Source organism: Phragmites australis, chromosome 22 (genome assembly GCF_958298935.1).
Source record: "Phragmites australis chromosome 22, lpPhrAust1.1, whole genome shotgun sequence".
Classification (NCBI taxonomy): Eukaryota; Viridiplantae; Streptophyta; class Magnoliopsida; order Poales; family Poaceae; genus Phragmites; species Phragmites australis.
This window is the reverse complement of record NC_084942.1, coordinates 19,277,567-19,294,400: the sequence shown is the minus strand read 5'-3', so window position 1 is coordinate 19,294,400 and position 16,834 is coordinate 19,277,567. Positions and strand designations below refer to the sequence as shown.

General features: G+C 41.7%; 1 protein-coding gene across 3 annotated transcripts; it reads left to right on the top strand.

The window, feature by feature from the left end:
* Positions 1-4,720: 4,720 nt before the first annotated feature.
* Positions 4,721-15,844, top strand: LOC133904379 (uncharacterized). 3 transcript variants are annotated; one of them, XR_009907477.1, is made up of 2 exons: positions 4,721-5,043; positions 15,553-15,844. XR_009907477.1 is itself a non-coding variant. In XM_062345845.1 (2 exons), the coding sequence occupies exons 1-2, from the start codon at positions 4,815-4,817 to the stop codon at positions 10,486-10,488; spliced, it is 360 nt and encodes a 119-aa protein (XP_062201829.1). In that variant the 5' UTR covers positions 4,721-4,814; the 3' UTR covers positions 10,489-10,556. The 3 variants fall into 3 exon arrangements, 1 of the variants encoding a protein (XP_062201829.1); XR_009907476.1 differs by lacking the exon at positions 15,553-15,844 and adding an exon at positions 6,323-7,134; XM_062345845.1 differs by lacking the exon at positions 15,553-15,844 and adding an exon at positions 10,358-10,556.
* Positions 15,845-16,834: the final 990 nt, after the last annotated feature.

Below are 16,834 nucleotides of genomic sequence, written 5' to 3'. Positions count from 1 at the left end.
TGACATTGATCATGGATGCCGGTGATCATGATACATCCATAGATCATGATTTTTTTTCTCCAAGGACTCACAGGGGACTACGGCCCCTTTGATACTAGTGCTGCAGGTGATGATGGACCCGACGGTGAACCTCCGGTTGGTTCACATCCAGATCCAGGTGATGCAGCAGGAGTGCCATCGTCAGGCTCTACAAGTGCGCACACATTAGCAAGCAGCGGGTCTAAAAGATCAAGAGCCGGTACTTCCGAAGTTTGGCAAGACTTTGAAAGGATCTACAAAGAGGAAGATGGGGTAAGTGTCAGGTATGCTAAGTGTTATATTTGTAAAAATGAATTATCTGCAAAGCCCTCGGGTGGAACGGGGCACTTGAAGAGGCACGCCATAAGTTGCAAGCGAAAGAGTGGAGCAGCCATGAAGCAGACGGTGTTGCAGTACAACCCCGACGGCTCTGTTCATCATTGGGAGTACGACTCTGCCAATGCTTGAAAAGAGCTATGTCGCTTCATTGCAAGAGCGAATCTACCACTCAATATCGGTGAGTCTGCTGCATTTGAAGATTACATTAAGCAAGCTCATAATCCTAGGTTCACGCATGTTTCTAGACAGACAACTAGTAGGGATATGGTAAAATACTACAATACGTGTCGTAGCAAACTTAAAGAAATGTTGTAAACATGTACATTTTCAGTTGCTTTGACCTCGGACATATGGGCAGGTAGGGCTAGAGAGGATTATCTTAGTGTGGTTGCTCATTTTGTTAATAATGATTGGGAATTAGAAAAGAGAATAATAGGTTTTAGCTTGATTGACAACGCGCATACCGGTGAAAATATTGCTGAAAAAATATCTCAAGTAGTTGCAGACTTTGGCCTCACGAATAAAATATTTTCTATCACTTTAGATAATGCCGGTGTAAATTCTAGAGCAATGGATATTCTTACTCCGTTGTTTAGTACTTATGCTGAATCTTTCTTGTTACATCAACGTTGTGCTTGTCATATTATCAATCTTATAGTAAAATCCGGTTTGAAGAGGTTATCGCGATACTTAGAAGATTTTCGTACTGCAATATCTTTTATGAACTCCTCTAACCAACGAATTGCAGCATATAAACAGTATTGTGTTGCAATGGGTGTGCGTCCACGTAAGTTTGCTCTGGACATGCCGGTGAGATGGAACTCTACTTTCTTGATGCTTAAAAATATTATACCATATAAGAGCACATTTGGTGTGTTTATTCATACACATTACCATCAGCATGGGGGTCAAACTTTACTCACGGAAGCGCATTGGTATGTTGCTGAAAGGATACTGGAGTTTCTTGAATTTTTTTATGATTCAACTATGAGTTTATCAGGAGTTTATTATCCAACATCTTGTTTAGTAGTGCATAATATTGTTAAAATTGCTACTCATTTAAACAACTATGAAAATGACAATCTTTTAAGAGATTGTGTAGTTCCTATGAAATCTAAATTCTTAAAGTATTGGAAAGAAATTCCTTTGTTATACGCTTTTGCCTTTATTTTAGATCCTAGAGCTAAAATTGCAGCTTTCTGTAGAGTTCTCGCAATTCTAGGTGATGCTCTTGGCCATGATTATTCTAATTATTATACTAATGTTCGTTCTAAGTTATTCGAAGTTTATAGTAAATATGAAACAAAGTATGGCGGAGTTCGCTTGCAACGACCTCCACTAGCACCCACAACAAGTAAGAAGACGACAACGTGGGGGAAAATATTTGGTGCAGGTTCTTCATCAAGAAGTTCAGACTCTTCGTCACGATCGTCTACGGGCACCGGAATTCCAACATCCGGAGGGGAGCTAACTACCTTCATCGACAGTGACGTTATCAGCCACGAACAAGAAAACTTCAACATACTGCAATGGTGGCATGAGCACAAGACGAATTATCCAGTCCTTTCACTGTTAGCGCGAGATTTGTTAACGGTTCCTGTATCTACAGTTTCTTCTGAGGCTGCCTTCAGTCTTACAGGAAGGATAATCGAAGAGAGAAGAACAAATCTGTCAAGTGAGATGGTTGAAATACTCACCATGTTAAAGGATTGGGAACAAGCTGAAGCACGAATGCAACACACTGCAGAAAATACTGAGCTTGAAGAATCATTCCAAAATTTGTATCTAGATGCTGATGAGAACGTGTAATTTTAAATTTTCTGAGCTAGGTTGTACTCTTTTTTCCTTTGCTAGAAAGGTTTTTAATGAGGCAACCTATCAATAAAGCTCATTTTTAGAATTAATCATGTGCCCCTATTATTTCTAAGTTTTTTTATTCATGTTTTTTGTTTATTTTTTTAAAATACCCCCGCGGCCCCACCCCCACCTACCTCTCCTCTCATCGTGGCCTATAAATACCATCTACTCCATCTCAAACTCCATGTATTCTCATTGCCCACCCTGCCCACCCATCTCTCTTTTCCTATTTGCTAGCCAAGTAGCCAGTATTCACTTCACATCAAGAAACTAATTCCATATTTCAATTCATGGATCAAGACGCCGAGAACTCAGGTGCATGGTCCCAAGTGTGGCAACATTTTGAAAAGGTTTTCAAAGAAATTAACGGGGAACAGGTAAGATTTGCTAAGTGTAATATATGCAGTATAGAAATAGGTGCCAGATCTTCACATGGAACGGGACACTTGAGGAAGCATATTAAAAATTGCAAGCAAAATTCTGGGGTTTCTAATGAAACCATGTAATTTTCGGAGCATAATCATTGGTTGTACTCTTTTTTCCTTCTAGTAGAAAGGTTTTTAACGAGGCAACCAATCAATAAAGATGTTATGTATTTATTTTCCATATTTTTTTATTGTTTTTTGGATTTTTTTAGCTATTATTTTTTATTTTTTCCTATTTTTTTGAGTGCTGACGGGCCCAACGTGCCTCCACCGTGCCGGCCGGGCCCGTCGTGCCTTCCCGTGCCGACCTGGCCCGTCGTGCCTCCACCGTGCCGGTCGGGCCCGTCGTGCCAAACAGGCCTATCGTGCCTCCACCGTGCCGAACGGGCCCATCGTGCCGAACGGGCCCATCGTGCCGGCCGGACCCATCGTGCCGACCGTGCCGTGGGCCGGCCCGGCACGGCACGGTGACAGTTGGGCCGTGCCGTGGGCCAACGGCTCGGCACGCGGGCCGGCACGGCACGGCCCGTAACAGTAAATGGGCCAATCGGGCCGTGCCGAGATGGGCCCGTGCCAGGCCGGCCCGATTGGCCCATTTGGCCATCTTTACTACTGAACCAAAATTTCAAGAGAAAAGGGAAAGAGAGGGAGAGCAGGCCATTTAACACTTTAACAGTGTTTCGAGACCGGGACTGGATAAGCAACCAGTGGCGGCCATTACTGGTTTGATGCACACTCTTCAAAATAACCAGTCTAGGACCAGAGACAATACCATGGCACATTGGCTATTTCTAATTTTCTCTCCATTTGTACAGGTAAAAGATCATCACTAGTATTATTCTATTGCAACTCATCCCAAGAGAATCTGAGATCAACACGAACAGTTCCATTGCAAGTGACCCGCGGTCCTAGAGTCAGGACTGCAATCCATCCTGGCACTAGCTGGCTGCAGGACAGGTCTCAAAATATTTATATATTAATTACAAAGATAATATTATAGGTAAAGTTTACAAGCATTTACGATAAATTTGAACAACTTAGAATGCATCCGTTACGGTAAGCTGAAACAAAATTATCGTAAATGCTGAACAAAATTATGAGGGATCAGAGTATATGCACATATGCTTGCATTAATGCATGCTAGCTAGGTAAAAATACTCATATGCCTATATACAACTTGTTGCGTGCAGCTCTAGTTACTCATCGATACATGCAGCAGTTAGTTTGTAACCATAGTAGCTTTGGAGCTATCTGCTCGTAGGTGCCAGCACCGCAGTACAAACGCTGGACCCATTAATCGCCAGAGCAAGTGGGAACCTTTCCATATTTTAAACGTGCGATCTCAACAAGGGTCGGATCCATTTGAGATGAAGTAGAAACTATAGAGCAGAAAAACCAGTAAGAAATTAGACTGTTTGTACGCAAGAAAACATGAAACAGTTAAACAGCCAAATAGGCTAGACAGACAGGTTATTTGAATTTTTATGGACCGGAGGAACTAGGCTACTTGCGTCCTACCGTACGGACTACTAAGTCTAACTGCTACTTTAGACCTAGTTTTATCTGTTGTCGTACGGATTATTAGGTATGTATATTATACACAAATACATGAAGAGAGGCCTCTCGATTTTGGGGCCCAGGGCGGCCGCCCTGCTCGACCCCCTCAGGGCCGACCCTGGCTGGCTGTGACATTTCCACGAACACCTCGCGGGCAGCGCCACATCCCTCCCCTCCACTCCCGAACCCAAAGCAAGAAGCGACGAACCACTGCTGCAGCAGGCACAAACGGCACCCTAGATCATACCGCGCCACAAGATAACAGAGCTCGCCCGAACGCGAACTGCCAAGAACCTCGCTAACGCCAACGGAGCCCAAACAAACAAGAAGAGGGAAGCAGAAGCAGAATCGAACCATTAATGCCTGTTAGGTGCCGGAGGGAGAGGATTCGACGTACGGGTACCTGGCGATCTCGCGACGGCGGGTGGAGATGGCGATGGGCGCGTTCAAGGGGTATGTTAGGTTTAAGAAAAAAAAAATGGAGGGTATGATTGGAAGAGTGACCAAAACACCGCCTTGGTCGCCGGTTGGCGTACTTTGTACTCCCGTGTCTCATTCGCCGTCTCGGGTCGGGAAGCGAAGGGCGAAACCGACCCACACGCGTGCTGGTGGGAGAGCATGCGCGATCGAGCGCCGATCTCGGGAAGGCACGCCGGCTCCGGCGCCACGGCGTCCGGTGCCTTGTTCGTCGTGCCTGGTCCGCCGCGCGTTTGCCCTGGCTACCTACCTATGTGGCTATGTGGGCTGGCGGCGCTTTCTCACCACGTGTTCGAGGGAATGCCACCGACAGGAGAACCGAGCGAAGGGAACGCCGGCACGCCGCAGCCTGCAACTGCAACTGCAGCATGTAAGTTCATCTCTTATCCTTCCATCGTCGCGTAGTGATTTGCTGTATGATTTCAGCAGCGTGCTGTATGCGCTTGCATGTATAGGGTAGAATAGCTTGACACTGCTGTAGAATAATATGGCATGACTTGTGCTCAGGAAAGGATGGGAGTAATCTTCTACACATCATTGAGTTCTTGCCATGTAGAGTATAACATTCAGTAACATCTCGGCGTATATATGTTAACAACAAAAATAGCACGTTTCAAATATTAACAATTCAATACCACTTATAAATTACAATATTCTACACAACGCGATGAACCAGAATACTTGCAATAGCGAAATACAAAGCCGATTTGTGTGCCTCTCAATGGGCATGTGCTGAGTTGTGCTTCAGAACGGTGAAGAAGAGGAAAGTGAACACAGCAAATGCAGTGCACAATCCAGCTAAGGTCCCCACATCCCGCATATCCTCGCTTGACTTAAGGACCAAACGCTCTCTATCCTTTCCCACACATACGAGCCATCAGGGAGCCGTGGGCATGTGCACTGTCTCTGGCATTGGTGTGTGTCACAGTAGAAGCTTATCGTCGTAAGCATGCTCATCGCATACTGGAACTGATTTGTCCAGTACATCCACTTGCAGAACCTGATGTCCGAGAAGACAACCACCACCCCGGAAGCAGAGACCCACACCGATGTTATGACCAAGACCAAGAACGCGGCAAGGACCAGGCTCGGAGCAAGGAATGTGACCATCATGCCAAAGTAGGTCATGCAGAGGGTGAAGAGGAAGATAACTGGTCAGTAGGCCAGGAAATTGGTGGCCGTTTGGGTGGCGATCCCTGCCATGCCATTGCCAATGCTGACAAACGCGAGTGTTGCGATGAGGAAGTAAGGGATTTCACTTATCACCCATGACACTGGGTAAAACATGGGGAGCTACATCTTGGACCTCATTTCTCTGAAGTAGGCAAGCCTGTCTGTGCCAATCTGAGGAATCACATCGTTAGCAGATATAACCTCGATGAGTATAGTTTGCATGTAGATGTACAGTGACCTCGAGGTCACCCCATATGCGTCTTCATACTTGATCTTGAAATAGTGTGAGCCCATCAGTAATCCAATCATCACACAACCAGTAAATCTGCTGTAGATGTAGTGCACATTCCTCCATAAGAACCTCTGTGTGCTCAACAATACCAACCCTACTTGCCTAATTGGTGACACTGGGTACCTGTAATTTCCGGTTATCATGTTACTGACATTTTCTTTTCCAAATTTGTTGCTCTTGACAGTAGGGTTGACAGACTTCTTGGCCACCTCACACAAATGGCTGTTCTGAAACTCTTGTGCAAAGTCTGTCACTGCAACCCTTCTTCTTCGGATTCCAAGTCCAATAATACCCATGATGAAACTGATAGGATTTTGTGTCTGGATGTACTGAGGCCCCCTTGGGATTGCAGTGAAGTATCCAAGTATTTCATGGAAGTTGAGTCCTACTGGGCCGAAGTATGCTTGACAACCTTCTTGAGTTAGGATGATGACTTGATGGAAGTATGAAAGTGCCCGGGTGTTGGGGTGGCTAACTGTTGCAATGACCGATTTCCCGGGAAACCGCAAAACAAGAAGGCACATACATGTTGAGTTAGTTCTTGACCAGCTTGGCTTGCAGCACTATGTCAACCAATTGGTTGGGTCCCTGAGAGATGGCACTAAATTGAAGTGACTCACGTATGGTGAGGTATGGCTGATGAGCATCAAGCCGCTCTGCGTAGCCTACACTTTTTGAGAAATCAGCAGAGGGTTTGGTGCTATTGACTCGGAGATATCCAGTAAGACTGCCACCGGGAGGCATCCTTCCTGCAAGGCACTTGAGAAGAGTGGTTGCGCTTCCATTAGCACCCCCTACAAGAGCTAGCATAGTTCCTGGTTTTGCATATCCAATGATATCCTTAAAATATAAGGCTTCTTCCTGTTTAGCTTTCCCGCACCTGTTATAAGAAAGCTTTGTTTTATACGTCATGTGATATGGAATCAACCAATTGAAGTGTATTTTCTTCTTCGAAACTTTATTGATGTTATATCTACCTTCGTGAAGTTGCATTTATCTAGGTATAATTTTTATAATGTATTGTTACCATGTGTGTCAATTTCATAAAAGATTCTACTTTGAATGTCAATTTTCGAAAGAATATTTTATGAAAAATACACTAGCATAGAATTCTGAATCCAATGAATAGGAGAATTACCTGACAAATGATAGATCCAAGAATGTTAAAGTAATTGGCATGGCTGGTATTGTCAAGTGTTCTGATTCGATTTCAACTCTGGATTCTTCCATCTAGCTCCCAACACTCCCATTCTCATCCTCAGAAATTCCTTTGGTTGAATTGGGTACTAATTTTGGTATCTCCAGATACTTATATCTGCCTGACTCCATAGAACCTTCCATGCTGCCATCAAGTGAGTCTGAATAACACTCCACATCATACAAATAGTTAGAGGTGTAATTGGATCAGATACGGATATAGCTCATCATGTATCCTATCCTATATTTTTTTCTCGGAGTCAAAGTCGGACACGAATAGTGCCAGATAGTTATTTCTTCATCATGTATCATGTCTTTTTTTCTTTCTCGGAGTCGGAGACGGAGTCGGAAGCTTTCGGTTAGTCAGATAGATGAAAAAAAATTACTTCATTTACATCCTCACACAACATATTAAACAGTATATGAATGTAATCGAAATGAGCACAGAGAGAGTAATCGTTGAGATGTGAAAACAAGAGCATTCAATATTATATGTCTACGAATGCGTGACAATCTACCTATATATTATCATGTTTTAAAGTCAAATCATAATAGTCTTTCTCGTAACACCTGATATTCGGATATTTTAGATGATACCAGTTATCATGTATCCTATCTTTTTTTCTCGGATCCGGAGTCGGACGCGGATAGCGTCGGATATCCATTGTTGCATCACATATCTTTTTTTCTCGGATCTGGAGTCGGACGTGGATAACGTCGGATATCCATTGTTGCATCACATATTTGCTTCGCAAGCCTTCGGTCGGTCAGGCGGGCAGAAAATATCCGTCCCGTTTTCATCCCTACAAATAGTTTTTTCACGGCTTCCTTTCATTAATCTGTGGCGCAGATTGGCTCGTTTGTGAAAACTCTATCTTATTTAGGGACATGAGTGCCATTAACTGAACAAGTATTGTCCATCCAATAAGAATAATGTAAAGTCACCCAAGGCTTTCCTGAAACACTTGTCAGCAGTTGAGCATAGATTAAGTAGGCCTTTCCAGAAGTCATCTCTGGATTCCCTTTGCAGAAAGTAAGTTGATTTAGATATTTATCGCAGGGGTCTTTGTAGCCACCTAAGAACTGTTGATCACAGAAAGAGAGATTGGCCCAACGGATTGGATTGATGTGCATTAGCCACTTCCAGTATTGAGGGGTATTAGATGGGTAAATCACAAACCCGCGAACGAGCAACGGCCTGAGTGGTCAGCTGGCTAAAGTAGCACTCGGGAGCTCCGGATTCGATCCCTGGGCGAATGAATTTCGGGGCTCCCACACGGTCACGCATAGAACGTGGGGGCAACGCTTCACGGTGGAGCCGAGCCGAGTGGGGGTTCGATCCCCGTTTCGCCTTTGCATCAGGTCTCTAATGAAGACCGTGCTGGGGTCACACTGTTAAAAAAATCACAAACCCACTGAAGAGAATGAAAATGGAGACTGCAAGACCTGCAGGTAGGTAGCAATCCAAAACAGTAGTATGTCATATTAAATCGCCATAGATCTCTCTGAATAGCAGTGATGGGGTCATAAATGTTAACTTTGATAGTAGGTTTGACTAGATTAAAACAAGGCTAACCAAATTCTTTTAAGATCAAATTCTCATAGTTAAGAGTTAATAAAGTTGGGAAAACACTAATTACCTGCCAAAGCATTTGCTACTTCAGGAATGGATGATACTTTACTCAGAAAAAAGAACATTGATGATCCAAGTAGGCTACGAGAAACATCAGAATTAGGTGTCGAAGAACACAACTCCGTTGTTTTCCATTGTGAGCCCAGCTAGGAAATATACGCAGAGTGAATAAAGGAATGCCTGCATTATACATGACACTGTTTAGATAACTGTAAGTGTTGCCATGATGATGAAGCTAGCAAGTACCGTGGAGGTTTTGTTTAGGATCAAGTACCACATAGCACTAAATTAATAACCAGCAAGAATTCTAGAGTATGTGCAGATGTTAACTATTGATGACAAACGATCAAAGAATGAAATTACCTCAGCAAAAGCCTGAGGTAGATTAGTGACACAATGAGCAACAACATAGGAGGATGTCCTGAAAATTCTTTGGTCCCTATGTTTGTAAAATATTGGTCTCTGAAGCATTTATAGTGGGAGCTGAGGCGTGTTTATGAGCAAAATGCTCATTATCGTTACAAAGCCAAGAGCTCTCACAGAGATCATATCTTGAAGACTATACTACCCACCAAGTTTGTAGAACAGTGCCCCAGCAAAGATACTAAAAATGCATACCTGCAAAGGGCATTTTAATACACCTTTTCCTATCATGACAAAGCGAGCAATTGATTCTTTTACAACTGTCATGTTTTTAATAATTGGCAAACCTGGATGAGTCCAAGTGTGCTCAATACATGAAGCTGTTTCAAGATTATAAAGTGCCTTTGGATTAGGGTTCATGTCGATGTGCTCCCATTGCAGTTCATTCTCATTTTTCTGTGCCATATTTATTGGTTATCAATGCAAACAGTTCAGAATTAGATTGTTTGAACAAGCCCTCGAGTCTTATGACAAAATTTCAGAGCCATTAAATTTACATTTTACCATTGATAAGAATTACAATTTCTGAAAAGAAACCTGCCTTATTGTCAAAGATCGTTCAAGTTGAAGGCGGATATGGCCACGGGCATGACGTATAGTGGAAAAAACTTGGTCTAGGTGTTGCTGTCATAAGCTTTCTTTGTGTACTTTCATCACAAGCCCTCAAGTACTATTTGATGAGTGCTTTCTTTGTGCACTTTCATCACTAAATATTGTTATAAGCTTTCGTTTTGCACATCTTCTCTGATTTTTGCCCAAATGGAAGGAACAGTGTGCCACTAGATAGTTGGATTTCAGTCCATGTATTATTTGCTCTAGTGCTAACTTAAAATTTTCGTATCATTTACATACGGCAGGTTTTGCTGAAACCTCGGGTTTTACGACCATGGAATCTACCTTAGTTTTGCTGAAACATAGGTAATTAGTCGACTCTTTTGAACCTCAGATGCTGTTTTTTCATTGTAGATGACCATGCATGTCAGTTCAGAATCTTTTCCTGGATCGGCCCTTCCAGCAAGTACCTTCAGCAAGGTGCTCTTTCCACTGCCTGCATGCAGCAGAGATGTGTAACAGTAAGGGATAAAACGCTCATATAAAGACTGTCATATTTTGAGGGACAAGTCGGTGTAAAGAATAATAGTATCCTCTGACATGGGGATCTACAGCGGTTAAATATCTGTTTTTTCTACACGTTATGATTAGGCAGCAGCATGGTCCCACGGCACGTTTAGCCAATCACCACGTGACTAGTTTCTCCGATCAGTCGTCAGGTCTCAGAAGGAAACCTCGTAACCAATTTTCTCTAGTCGCAGGACCGGCACAGGCTTATCGTGTCCCATCCCGTAGCATTAAACACTACAAGACGGTCTGACAAGACATGGTAGTAGGTTTTGCAGGAGCGCAGACGGCGCGTGGGGATAGGACCTAGCAGACCAGGCGGTAAGGATGATGTGGGTGTGAGAGCGATGGCATAGATCCTACAGAGCGATAGGGCAAGTGAAATACGACCTCTCATCGTAATGATGGGCATACATTAGAAGGATTAGCTAAGTATGGATCTATCTTGGGTCCCTATGTAAGTCCTCTCTTCCTCGGATATATAAAGGGAGGGAGATACGGAGAAGAAAGTAAGTGTATCCAATTTATTCAGACCTATATATAGGATGTAGGACTATTATCTTTAGGCAAGCTTGAACTTGGATAACCCTCGGTGTTCTTAAGTTCATCACACGCACGCGGTTAGGACATACGACCACATGCCGCAAATCACGCGTCAGTTGTCAGGTATACCTCAGAATCATTGTCAGAGATTAACCTCCGACACAAGTAATTCTCTATTTGTTTTTACAGGGTTAGAATTACGCACAAATAGGTTTCATATAGTTTCATGTAGGGGCTCTTTTGCTCCTCTCCAATGATAAGGAACATTTTTGTACTTACAGCTAGGGCACCCTAGCATACTACTCCACCACGCAATGACTGGAGCGTCGCAGATAGAGCGACAGAGGACGCTTGGCGTGATGGGTGTCATGATGATTGAGACGACATAGTGTGTTGCGATCGTGGCCGTCGTCCTCAGCATGACGACTATCCGGTAGTGAACACCTACACCGACGTCGTGATCGGTCTCTCTTCAATGCAGCCACCTCGACTGAGTGGACAACATCCCTTTCGGTGATGATCTTCGTGTGTTCCTTCTCGAGGTGCACGGTTTTGGCTTTTTCCTCCACCAGCTCAAGTTGAAGTCTTTGCATTTCGCTGGTAGAAGAAAGTGAGGCATTAGTATCAAGTTCAACACACTGACCATACAACATTTTCAAAGATGTTGTGTAGCCAAGTGTAGCCTACGAAACAAAGATAGTATGTTAGGCTAAAGAAAGAGTTTTTGGAAAACATTTTCCGAGTAGGAAAGACTTACTTGGACAACAACTAAAGCTCTGTCGCCTTGTAGAGTTGGCAGAGAAGTCAAGCTCGATTGCTCGATGATCTCCAACTAACTCGGCAGTCACCAGCATTGGTGCTTTATATATATTGATGACCAGATAAGTATATATCAATAAATCGGTTTTACAAGAAGGTAGAATCAATCACAATCAATCACGGCATACTACCGGATATTGGCATAAGTATATATTAAGAAATCGGTTTTACAAGAAGGTAGAATCAATCATAATCAATCACGGCATACTACCGAATATTGGCATATTATCGGATATGCTACAGTATCTACACAATACTAACTAGCACATGTGGATGAGAGTTATAGAAGAACACACGCGTGCGCGCTCGCCTCTTCGGGCCATGGCCGGGGCGAAGGGTGTGGGTGCACGACACTCGCGTGAATGGTCCATTGAAATCAGGTTTAGTTGCTTGCAGTTTTAATCCTTTGCTGCATGGAAAAATAGCCAACGCAGCTGTATACGAAAATCGTGTCGGTTAAGAGTCTGATCGTGGCACGTAACCGAGTCTGATTGTCTATATATATATATATAAAATATATATATACACACACACGAAGCACCACCAAAAAGAATATAACAAACTTGGATTCTCTCTCTCTCTCTCTCTCTCTCTCTCTCTCTCTCTCTCTCTCTCTCTCTGCTGCACCGCCACACATATTCTCTGTCTGCGTGCACTGGTGATCAGGAGAGCAGTTCTCCGTAACCCATTGTCATTTCAATCCTACACCGGGAGAGGTTGAATAAGATTTTTAGTAAGCGCTCCGCACAACTGCTAATGATGTGCTTCATCTTCGCCATCAACTGCATGCGATCTGCTTCCGGTCTGATGTCGCCTTTTGCATTGTCATCATAGGGGCGTAGGTCAGGGACGAACCCACATGTGGTAGAGGATACACAATACATTGGATAGCTTTCATTTTTCAAGGATCCATTATGTATATGAGGTCCATATGACACCACATACCTCAACAAATAGGACACCCGGACCCATCATATGTACCAGGCCGCAGCAGCCCACAAAACCTCTAGCCCAATGGTCCCAGCCGCCCTCTATCTCTCTACCTTGCTTAATAGCCAATACATCAATTCTCTTGGCCCTGGCAAGTGGTGACCGAATGAATGCCCACGTCAGTGACTCAACGTTGCAGTGCTCTCGGCGGTGTATTGGAAAATTGGCGTAGCGCCACCCTCGGCACCTCAACGGACCATCGGCGAACGTAGACGGTGCCCTCGACGAGTCGACAGGCCACAGACGGTTGCGCGCACCCTCGCCGAGAGACGCCCTCAAGAAGAGGAGATTGAGTTTGATCCTGGGAAAAGGAGAAGAATAGAGGAGTATCCTCCTAATGAAAAAGAATTGGTAAGAATAAAGTATTTAGACAAAGGGTCTAGCCAACCTTGCACTTCTTATTTTCCAATTACAGTTATTAGTGGTAAAGGTAGAAAGTTTAATGTTAAATGGTTTGATGAGTTTGGTAGCTGGCTCGAGTATAGTAAGTCCAAAGACAAAGTATATTGTTTTGTTGTTTCATGTTTAGGGATCCAAACAACAAGGGAGTTGGGTATGACACATTTGTTATAAATAGGTTAGTCTAGTTGGAACAAAAACTTCATATTAAAGGAGCATATAGGGGATGTCAATAGTGTGTTCATAACCAAGTAAAGAGAGATTTTGATGCCTTGTTGAATCGAGAACAACACATTTATATTGCACTTAATAGACAAAGTGATGCTAAAAAGATTACTTATTGTACTCGTCTAAATGGATCAGTTGATACTGCCAGAGTGTTATTGAAGGAAAGGTTGGCTTTTATGGGTCATGATGAGTCTGAGGATTCCTTAAATAAAGGAAATTTCAAGGAATGTGTTGCATATACAACACAATAAAATCCAGCGCTAGACAAGGTTGTGGCTCACAATGCTCTAGGTAATAATATGATGTTTTCTCCAAAGATTCAAAAAGACATAGTTCATTGTTTTGCAATGGAAATATTGGACTCTATTTTTGGACTCTATCGTTAGAGTTTGCACTACAAGACTCTTAAGAGCTTGATTCATTTGTTCTCATCAATTATCAAGGTGCTAGAATATGTGGAAAAAGAAGAATGAATGACAAAAATAAAAGGCAAGCATTTGGTTTGCTAGTTTATTTCCGGTCATTTGATTTTATCTTCTATTTGCATCTTATATTGATAGTTTTAACAATCACAAACTCCTTGTTGAATTCTACAATGGAAATATCAAGATATTGCAAATGTCATTGCATGTGTCAACTCAACCAAAAGTCTTTTGGGTGAGCTTAGGAGGGATGGTTGGGAATCTATGTTAGGTGAAGCTTATGCCTTCTGTGACAAGCTTGACCTTTCCAAATTGGAAATGAGATATGATTATGTGAATCCCAATAAGCCACGTTAAAAAACTGGAATTACTAACCAATATCATTATGAAGTGAATTGTTTCAATAATGTCCTTGATTGGCTACTACAAGAGCTCGATACTTGCTTTAATGAGAAAACATCTAAATTATTGTCTACGTTGCTGCTTTGAGTCCAAGAGCATCATTTAGTGAATTTAATTTGGAATATTTTATGAGTCTTGTTAAACTTTATCCCAATGATTTTAATAATGGAGAATTGAGGGGCCTTCAGCATCATCTTCACCTCTACATTGCTGATGTGCGAGCCAATGCAAGATTCTCTCGCATAGAGTCTATTGGTGTGCTTTCTCAAAAAATAGTGGAAACAAGGAAATATATTTGCTATCAATTGGTTTATTGGCTATTGAAGCTTGCATTAGTTTTACCTGTGGTAACTGCTATAGTAGAGATATGTTTTTCAGCTATGAAAATTGTGAAACCAAATTTGCGCTATCGCATTGGTGGCAAATACTTGAGTGAAAGCCTTATTTGCTATGTGGAGAAACAAAAATTAGAGAAAATTATCAATGATATTCTAATCATACGCTTCCAAAATTACAAAAGCCTAGAATCGAAAACTAAAATGTAATGTTTTACTAACTGGAATTACTTGTTATAGACATGGAATGTTTACTAACTAATTTATTCATTTTTTTAGGATGTTATGGCTGGATGTTATTTTTATGCTAATAGAGATCATCTATTGTATGTATTTTCGAACTTTATCTATCATTCCGTTCACTTTACTACAATTATTACTTGCGGAAAATTTTTGTTCACGTAAACACTTTTATCGCTACATATTATTTTCAAATACAATATTACCTGCTAATTAGAGTATTTAGATATTTTGTTGTGTATAGTGATATATATGAGACACTCGGTCATTTTTGTTCTGGGTCTGTCATTGTCTTTGGTGTCGGTCACTGCTAATTGGTATATTCGCTATGATTAGTCTTCTTTTAATCATGCTAGGCGGTAATCTGTCGTTTATGTTACATAGTATATTATATATGTGTCAATATGTTAAATACATGTCTAGATTATACTCTGGATTCATAATAGTGATGATATATCAATTCATGTTCATGATTTATCTAAGAATTAAATTAAATCTAAAAAAGTGTGCTTTTATCCAATGTTCCCCTTCTCAAGATTTCATTGCCAGATCGTTAATGGGCAAGGCTGGTAAAGTAGTTCGAAAAAAAAAACTCTATTTCCGGATTCGTCATTTCCTCTATGTTATTTCTGATACTAATGTCTGTAGTTCTTGACCATGTTAGGCACCTCAGAGTAGCAATGGTGCTCAAATGGGAGAGATAGGAGAAGAAAACGGAGGATCCGTAGTGCATTACAACAGTAACGGAGATGTGCTAAAAGCAGTGGACATCTTCGAAGACAATCCAGGAAGTTGTGAAATTTTGCTCTCATCTACTAGAAAAGGCTAGATTTTAGCATCTCGCACTAGCAGTCTAGCATGTAAATTAGAATGCGACGGGCTACATCAGAATGCAATGATACATGAGAATGGAATGCCTTTTTTTTTTTCTTCCATGGGAGATTGTGAAGATTCAAAGCTTTCTTGTGATCCAAACATCACCATTTTCTTGTTACTCCGTTCTGAATTTTCGTAGGTTTTCACTCTACGCGCAATCATGTTCTTGTGTTTTTTTCTATATTCCTATGTTTTTTATTCATGTGCTCCAAACAGGTCCTAAAAGAAAAATGGTTTGACCTATTTCATAAAGATGATCAGAGGTGAAGCCAAGTTAGCCTATATGAAATGAGTTAGACATAGCTCGAATAAAAGCATTTTAATGAAATTCGTAGGAATCTTGCTAGAACCAGTTTTGTTCTGTATGAGTTAGGATGAAATCCCAAGATTAGGGGTCGGATCAAACGATGCTTGTTTGTTGATGAGGAAGGGAAGAGAGTTGCGGCTTGACACATCACTCAGATGTTTTTTTACCACTCTGCCCCTCTTGGTAGCTCGTGGATTACTGCGAACTTTTCGTCGCATAAACCAGGGAACCTTCTGTTTTGTCTACTTTTCGGACTCCAGAGCATATGAATGCTTACATGTGTAGATTTTTTTTGACACTTTAGCTCCTACGCAAAAGAGGGTAGGCATGAAAAATAGATAGCAGGTATTCGAATTATCTAATATTCGTATATATTAAAATATGGATATGGATATTCATATCCGTATTTATTTCTGAAATGGATACTAAAATAGATGTATATGAATTTGTTTTTAAAATTTAGATTCAAATGTGGATATCCGAATTGATTTGAATTCGACTGTGAAAATGGATAATATCCGTATTTGTCAATTAGGGAATTAAATTTTGCTAAAGTTTTAGAAATTTCAGAGGTGAACGAAATTTATATATTCTAGTCCAATCAAATTGGAAAAAAGTTTTAGTCAAATTTGAATTCGACTGTAAATATCCGAATGCGGATTCGGATTCGAACAATCCAATTTGTATTCGCATTCGAGGATATTTAGATTTGTATTCGTATTCATATTAAAATTTCGTTTGCGATGGTGCATTCTCTTAAAAA